This window comes from Crocodylus siamensis, chromosome 9 (assembly GCF_052110815.1).
Source record: "Crocodylus siamensis isolate JL-2025a chromosome 9, ASM5211081v1, whole genome shotgun sequence".
In the NCBI taxonomy this organism is placed as follows: domain Eukaryota; kingdom Metazoa; phylum Chordata; order Crocodylia; family Crocodylidae; genus Crocodylus; species Crocodylus siamensis.
In genome coordinates, this window is record NC_143403.1 from 7,287,145 (window position 1) to 7,296,036 (window position 8,892).

The 8,892-nt window shown below is 46.6% G+C and overlaps 1 protein-coding gene across 1 annotated transcript; it reads left to right on the top strand.

Moving 5' to 3' along the window:
* The first annotated feature begins 2,410 nt into the window (after positions 1 to 2,410).
* SDR42E1 (short chain dehydrogenase/reductase family 42E, member 1) lies at positions 2,411 to 8,105 on the top strand. Its single transcript, XM_090063321.1, has 3 exons — positions 2,411 to 2,546; positions 4,161 to 4,272; positions 5,216 to 8,105. The coding sequence occupies exons 2-3, from the start codon at positions 4,205 to 4,207 to the stop codon at positions 6,321 to 6,323; spliced, it is 1,176 nt and encodes a 391-aa protein (XP_089919447.1). The 5' UTR covers positions 2,411 to 2,546; positions 4,161 to 4,204; the 3' UTR covers positions 6,324 to 8,105.
* The last annotated feature ends 787 nt before the right edge of the window (positions 8,106 to 8,892 follow it).

Sequence of the window (8,892 nt, forward strand, 5' to 3'; positions counted from 1 at the left end):
ATCAGATTGGTTGGGCATGACTTGCCCTTGGTGAATCCATGCTGACTGCTCCTAATCACCTCTTTCTCCTTCAAGTGTTTAGAAGTGGATTCCTTGAGGACCTATGCCATGATTTTTCCAGGGACTGAGGTGAGGCTGACTGGTTTGTAGTTCCCTGGATCCTTCTTCTTCCCTTTCTTAGATAGGCACTATATTTACCCTTTTCCAATTGGCTGGGACCTCCTCTGATTGCCATGAGTTTTCAGAGATAATGGCCACTGGCTCTGCAGTCACATCAGCCAACTCCCTCAGCACCCTCGGAGGCATCCCATCTGGTCCCATGGACTTCTATACATCCAGCTTCTTAAGTAGTCCCTAACCTCTTCCCTCACCACTGAGGGCTGCTCACCACCCCAAACTGTGCAGCCAGTGCAGTAATCTGGGAGCTGACTTCACCTGTGAAGACCAAGGTAAAGAAGGCACTGAGCCCTTCAGCCTTTTCCTCATCATCTATCACTAGGGTGCCTGCCCCATTAACTAGAGCACCAACACTTTCTCTGAACTTCCTCTTGTTGCTAACATACTTGTAGAAACCCTTCTTGTTACTGTGCACGTCCCATGCTAGCTGCAACTCCAATTGCACTTTGGCCTTCCTGATTTCTCCCCTGCATGCCCAAGCAATGCTTTTATACTCCTCCCTAGTTGTGTTTTCCAAGCTTGCACTTCTTGTAAGCTTCCTTTTTGTGTTTAAGCTCACTGAAGAGTTCTCTGCTAAGCCAAGCTGGCCGCTTGCCACATTTGCTATCCTTCTCACACATCGGGTTTCTTCCTGCACCCTCAGTAAGGACCTTTAACATACAAGGGAGCCCCTTTCAAAATTAGGAAAGAAGAAAACTAAAACCATCATTTATTTTCTGATCTTGCAAAATGATATGCATGCACAACACCAGGAGTCCCGAATAGGTGCCACTAAGGTGAGAAGCGCAAGGATCTCTCCCTCCACAACAGGTCAGAGCCAGTTAAGAGTAATGCAATGCTTCATAAGCCATGCAAATGCAACAGAGTGTTTTCGGGGGGCAGTACAATCTTTTATTCAGTCGGGCATCAGACTCCCCTGTGCAGCCCCAGGAAGACATGGGGGTCTGAAGATTCATGGCCCTGTATTGTATTTTACAAATGCTTGGACACTTAGGGACAAATCCTGCAAGTATTTCATCACAGGAATGGAAAGGTGTTTGCAAAAGTATCTCCACTGAACATACCTATCGTTAGAAATCAAGAGAAATGTTTCAGCCCAACAGACAAAACTACCAGCAGCGCTGTACTTGCTTCTGACATAACATCCACATAAAGCTCCAGAACATTTTTTCAAAGCCTGGAAGGGAAGCCCTCTGATGTGGAATAATACATACAGGCAGTCCTCGACTTGCAACGTTTTGCACTTAACAATGGTTATAAATTGACACCGTCTCAACTTTCTGACCTCGGTTTTGACTTTACAATGCCTGACCCAACGCCACGCCAGTTGCTTGTCTCCCTAGAGAACATCTCCAAATTTCCTTGGACACTTTCTTTAAGAAAGCAGACACGACTCCAGCCGAGAGCCCTTCAAAAACTCCAACCCCGAGCCCTGTAAAGTCCAAAGTCACCTCGAAGAAGTCCTTCCAAAGCAATATGATTGCTATTTACAATATATACATTGATGTAGCTATATTTCTCATCTATAATTGACTGAATACAAAATTCTGGGTTATTTTTGGTGAAAATACGGTATTGGGCCTGGGTTCAGGAACCAATCCTCCATTTATAACATCGTTTCCTAAAATTGGCTCCCAGTTGCAACGTTTCATTTTTCCAGGAACCGGTTTAGGACTGCCTGTATCTAAAAAAAAATGAACGGGTGTGCAAATCAAGAATGGTTTCACACTTGGGCTTCGCTCTCCTTTCCAGCTATCTCCCAAATTGAACAAGATGGAGGGGGGGGGGGAGGGGGATGTTTGGCCTATTTTTCTCTTAATTTTTTTAAGAAACAAACAAAAACAAAAAACAAAACCAGGCTTCCGCGATGCGAGCAGCGGAGGCCAGCCTGAGTTGTGGAGGCCTGATTTGCCGCAACACACTCCTGCAACAGAAATAAGAAGCTACGCGGGTGGAAGCAGCGAGCTATCGTGCAGGCTGCGGTTTCTGCTCAGACGCCAGGCACCACGCGAGAGAAGGCGCTGGGCTGAATCTAAACACGACGCCGCACCTCCACAGAGCAGAGACAAACCGTTGCCCGCGCCCGCGCCTGCGCCCCGCCTGCCCCGCTCTTCGGGCCCCACCCCCGCGCTCCTGCCGCCACTATCCGGCCGCATCCCCGCCCATCCCGCGAGAACCGCCATCTTCTCGTACGGCCCTCAGGCACAGGCCGCTCCCCAAGCCGTAGGGAAGCCGCCACCTTGTTGTACGGAATCCCCTCCTTACTCCCCCGCAACACGCACCCGGACACGCCCTACGGGTGCCGGGCGGTACCAAGCCCAGCAGCGCGCGAGGGCGGGGCGGCGGCGGCGGCGGGGTCCCTGGCTGTGGTAGGAGACGGGGGCTAGGCTGTGCACTTCCCCCCAAGCGTCCTGCTCTCTGCCCTGTACCCTGCTCTGCTTTCTGCTCCCCAGCCCTGTGTTTCCCCTCCCTAATCTGTTGCTCCTCTTTCTGCTCCCTGCCCTATCCCTTGCTCTGTCCTGCACTCCTTCCCTGATCTGTTGCTCTGCTTTCTGTGCCCTGCTCTGTCCTGCGCTTCCTCCCTGATCTGTTGCTCTGCTTTCTGCTCCCTGCCCTATTCCTTGCTCTGTCCTGCACTTCCTCCCTGATCCGTTGCTCTGCTTTCTGCTCCCTGCCCTGTCCCCTGCTCTGCTTTTGGCCCTATCCACTATGCCCAGCACATGGGGCTGCCCCGGCCTTAACAAGCCCCGCCGGTTCAACCCTTTGCAGGCACAGCTTAACGAGGAGCACCCCCTCCGTGGAGAGCAAGGTCCTGACCACCGCGCCCTGAGCCCGCCAGCGCCCTCGACAAGCTGGTTTGGGGCAGCCCCAGCACACAGTCGCACCCTGCTATTTAGGGAAACAGGCTACTAGTAGGGCTGGTGGTTTCGTGCGACACCGCACTGTCCGTGTTTGCTGGGAGATCCGGCATGGGCTGCGATTTCCCGCAAAATCAAAAAAAAAAAAAATGGTAGTTATACAAACAGTGAAGGCGCCCCCACCAATCAGCAGCAGGGATGGGGTCGCTACAGAATCGGCTCTGTGGGGCCGCAGAAAAAACCCTTTGTTTCAGCCCAACTTCAGTCGGTCCCTACCTATTAGGATTGACAAACATCCAGTAAAGGTTGAGTCGCTCCCAGCATCGGCAGGGAGCGCGTCTGGAGGGTTATCCAGCTGGAGACGCTTCTGTTGGGAAAGTTGTGTTTGAGCAAAAAAAAAAAAGCCGGCCCAGACGTGTGTAGACTGGTAGAGAGCCATGAAAACAGGCCCAGCTCCACGTGATGATTAAATCTACTCATTACCAGGCTTGAGGATTTTTCTTTTCCTCCATCTTCTCAATTTTTGGGCGTTAGGGAATATTTCTAGGGGAGGATGCCAGAGACATACCCGCGTGCATAGATAAAGATTTGAGTGAGGCATAAATACTTACAAAAGTTGGATCACACTTGGTGTAGTTTCTAGATGAACATACACACACGCACAGACACGCACACTGATCTGTGTAAATATGAGGTGCTTTGTTACCACGCACTGACTGCTCTGCAAGTGGATACGTGGGTATTTGATGCGGTTAAATTATACCCACCTAGTTAATTCACTCTATAAAGTCATGTCTTCTGTAATGCCACCTAATTTTGTTCTGAATTCTTATTACCCATACTCCTATCAGCAGAATATGATGCAATGAATGAAGATCAATAACTCTCTTGCATCTTGAGCCACATTACCAACTGCCTTTATTTTGCAACAGTAGCCTTTTTTGTTCGCCCCCATATTGCCTTTATAAGACTATTTGGACAGGATCGAGTCCTACTTAACAGACAGTGCGGTTTGTCTGCCAAAATTGAAACACAAATGGTCTCTCAAATGGCTAAATATATGGAGGTATTAAACATCCGTATCGATTTTGATATGCAGTTTTTGCAATGAATTTTATTTTATAGGTCAGTTTGCTTTTAAAAGAAAATAGTGCCGAAGGAAAAAAAGGATGGACCCAGAAAATATCACCAAGGAAGCTGTCCTTATTACTGGAGGAGGTGGTTACTTTGGTTTCCGGTTAGTGCATACAATTTTAACTTTGCTTTAAAATAACTGTAGCTGCAAATACTTGGCGGAACAGCTTTGCTTCTCAGAAATCGGTTGGTTAAAATGGAATTGCAGAGTTCTGCATTTAGTTATTCCCAGCTGAGTGTTTTTCTTTTAAGTGCCTGGCCTGGACCCTCAGCCAAGTAGTGATTTTTCTGCCTCAAAAGTTTCTGCAAGCCATGTTATGCCTTCCATTAACTTTGTGCAACCCTTAAATGAGAATTCATCCTACCAACAGCTCCACGCAAACTGCTCCTCCCTCTGTGCATAGGCTGCAATCTTGCAAACATTTATTTGCACATTTAACGTTATGGAAGATTGGAGAGCTGGGGGACGACTTTGGTCCATAAGGTTAAGCACACATCTAAGTGTGGTAGGACTGGGGCCTTCCGTGTGCACAAATTGGAATCAAATCCATCGTACCCTTCCACAGCTGGTTCTGCAGGTTTCAGAGGACTAAACAGTTGTAAACATTTATTTTAGCCATTACAAAAATCAAGTATGACTTCAGATTCACACAGGAACAAATCTGTTGCATGACAAGATGTCATTTTTACAGACACTCTTTGACACCACAACTACGCTTTAGTGGGAAAATCTTTTATCCCCTCTCCCAGGGCTTGGTTTGGATTTGCTTTCTAAGGGTTATGGAAACAACGCTTGTCGCAAACAGAAAAAATTACCATATTTCTGCTTTGCATCAAATTCCGCTGTGAGCTTTTGCCGAATCTTGCAAGTAGAAGCAGACAGTTCGTTTCAGACCCCTTAATGGGTACACAGATTCTTTGAAAACACCGACAAGCAAAAGGCAGCACTGAAATGGTTAAGGAGTCTCTCTCAGCCCAAGGTGAAATGCTTTTATGCATCGTTATGCTACATATAGCACTAACATATGGCATCTGTCATGCTTCAGTTTAGGTTGTGCCCTATGCAAAAAGGGAGTCAGCGTGATTCTGTTTGATGTCGGGAAGCTGATCCAGGCTGTACCAGAGGGAGTAAAGTTCGTAGAGGGGGATGTCTGCCATCTCTCTGAAGTGGAAAAAGCCCTGCGCGATGTTATCTGCGTGTTCCATATTGCTTCCTATGGAATGTCTGGCAGGGAGCAACTGAACCGAAAACTTATAGAAGACGTGAACGTGAGAGGAACAGAAAATGTCATCCAGGCTTGCAGGAAAGCAGGCGTGTCGAGACTGGTCTATACAAGCACGTACAATGTCGTGTTCGGAGGCCAGGTTATCAAAAATGGGGATGAATCTCTGCCTTATTTCCCTGTTCACCTCCATCCTGATCACTACTCCCGGACCAAGTCACTAGCAGAGATGAAAGTGCTGGAGGCAAACGGCACTGAGCTCGGAGAAGGCAAAGGAGTGTTAAGGACCTGTGCTCTTCGACCAGCAGGCATCTATGGGCCTGGAGAACAAAGGCATCTCCCAAGAATAGTTAGCTACCTTGAAAGGGGATTCTTTAAATTCCTGTATGGGGATCCCCACAGTTTAGTAGAATTCGTGCATGTAGATAATTTAGTTCAGGCTCATATCCTGGCCTCTGAGGCACTCAAAGCCACCAGCCAGCACAGAGCTGCTGGCCAAGCCTACTTCATCTCAGATGGCAGGCCAGTAAACAACTTCGAATTTTTCCGACCTCTAGCTGAAGGCTTGGGTTACAGATTCCCAACCCTTCGCCTTCCTCTCACCCTCGTGTATTTCTTTGCATTCATAACTGAAATGGTTCACACCCTGGTTGGCCCTTTATATAATTTTCAACCTCTCCTCACTCGTGCCGAGGTTTACAAAACAGGCATCACACATTATTTTAGCATGGAGAAGGCCAGGAAGGAGCTAGGGTACACACCCGAGCAGTTCAGTCTAAATGAAGTGGTCGAATGGTTTAAGTCACGGGGACACGGGAGGAAGCTTAGAAACTATACGGTAAAAGATCTCATTAGGGACGGAGGCTTGGTCTTGCTGCTGGCTGCATTGGTGCTCTCCTGGCTTCCAACGGCAATCGCAATATCAGTGTGACAGACACAACGTACTGAGCCTGTTACATCTATTTTCGAGTGATAATACATGCACAGTACATGAGAATTGAGATGCAACCAGACCTCGCCTGCTCTCTCTGAAGAAATCCCATTATTACCAGCAGTGAAATAACTGTCCTTTTCAAATCTTAAATCTATTATTTTTGCATTCCAGAACAACACAGTGCTATATCCCAGCACTTTTGGGGGGTGGCCATATGGATACAGAACACACTCTGTCCAGCTCCGGCACTGTTCAGATTAAATGGATCAACAACATTACCAGACAAGTGACTATACTTAGTCGTCATACTAATAGTCATCTGTAGGGCAAAGTGAGGCTGTACTCTGAAAAGTAACACAGTTCCCAGTTCTGTGGTGTTTGGTTGACTTCCATTGTCTGCGAGGTGTGAGAAAGCGAGCAGCCTGCATTCTTGCTTTGGGTTTGAGCCCAGTGTCTTTGCTTCTAACTGATCACCACAAACACTAGGGATCCTTTGGGCCAACACAGACACATCTTTGTTCCCCGCCTCCATTTCAGGCATGCCACTGCTGACATCCACATCCTGTTGTTTTCTGCAGGCTCGCAGAGGCACAATTGATCCAGATTAATAAGCATCTTGTTGGTGATGTGTATGGGGGATAGGGTTGTGTTCACCTCGTTTGAGCTCTGGAGAAACTGGTGCGTAAAAGCACAACAGCTCTAACTGTGTCACCTGGGTAAACAACAGTGGCTCTGAATACCCTGGGGGAACAGAACTGCTGATGCTACTTTTCTAGAGAGCCCCTTTTCAGATGAGAGCAGCACTTCCCTTTAGCAGGTAATCACAGACAGGAGAAAGATCAATATGATTGCTAATGGCATGTTGTTTGCAGTTACAGCAGCAAGCTGCAAATTATGGAACAGGCTTACCCTTTTCACACTGCCCGGATTATACCCGTGACCCCTGCTATTGATTCTTCCTTAACAAATACGTGGCTCGTGGCCCAGAAGAGAATGCTCTACCTTGCTCAAAAGCAAGCGTATTTCGAAAACCAGGTTCATTCACTGTCCATTCCCAGCCACAGAGAACTGGCCAGCCAAACTGTGGTCTACAGTACGGAGATAAGAAGTTTTTATAAAATGGCCTCATACCTATGGGCTGGCAAATCCACTTGAGTTCCTGTTCACCCAGGGAGGGTTTCCATTAACATCCACAAAGGACAAGCCTAACTGCTTAAACCTTACTTGCTAGTAACTTTTGTTAAACAAGAGCCAATGTTCATCTGGAGTCAGTGCGACAGAGACTACCTTGATCGCTTGTACTATCACAAGTACTCTGATAAGACAGTCCTTTCATGAGTTTGAAATGGTCACCCTGACGGAGCATTACCTGAGTATGCAATCAGCAATGGGAGCCACGCATTGGTTTCTAGTTCCGGCTCAGGAGTTTAAACTGCATCAGCTAGTTTTGATCATGTCGTAATCAGACAAACTGGTGATAACCAGAGAGCGAGCATGCAGTTGTTCCTGAAATCCTTTAATTCTCATCCTTACAGCTCACCTTCCAGTTCTACCAATTTAATAGAAAGGAGGTTTGCAAGGCATCCGCCACTGGTGCAGCAGCCATGTCATTCAGAAACCAAACTCATGCCTAACATTGTATTCAGAGAAGTTACCTCAAGGTAGAAGTTGACTCGATGGATTTACTGTTAAAAACAAAAAGCATAATGATTCTAATGGAAAAAATACTGAAATAAACCTAAACGGACAGAAATTTTCCACGTGCTCTTATGTTTTAAATATATTGTGTCTGCAGTGTCATTTCTGAAACACTTCTACAGCGAGCTAATTTGTAACCGTTACTGTAGCCAAGTACTCCGTCTGAAGCACTGGTTTGTAGGCTTTTTCTAACGGTAAAACATGCTTATTTAAAATGAACGAGCTGATTAAAATGTGCATTAATAAATAAAGGCAATGATTTTCTCCACAACTGAAGGTCTCAGCATTGCTGAATAGTTAACGCCACTAGTAATCCCTCAGGTACCATCATTATTTCTGTGTTTCTTTGCTCAAAATACACGCCTAGAAACTTGGAAATAAGAAGAATTTCCCTTAATACCCTCTGTGACTGGAGAAAAGCTTTGGCTCTGTATTGGAAACAAAGCAATTTATTATTATGGACCTTGCAACTGCATTGATAACAGCACTTTTAGAAGCGTCAGACTGGAAAGAGCATTCTGGGTCGTGGAGTCCAGCCCTGCCGCCACCAACCTCCACATCACATAATCCCTTTGATTTTGAAAAGTTTAGTTTTCAATTTAATAGGCGAAGCAATACTGACAGTTGAACATTCAGGATTTGGGGAACAACAGTGTTATGTCTACAGCTGAAGGGCAGTGTGCCTTATAAAAACTCTGTAAATAGCCTCTCTGTTTTATAAGCTGGAGATACACAAAGCCCAAGCTGAACACAGAGAGAAGGGAGGAAAGCAAGCAAAGCAGCTGCTTGGTAGCATTTCCAAAAAAAAATCCCAGCATGAAGGGGGTTGACTGCAGCAGGAATCAAACTGTGTTTGGGAACTGGAGAT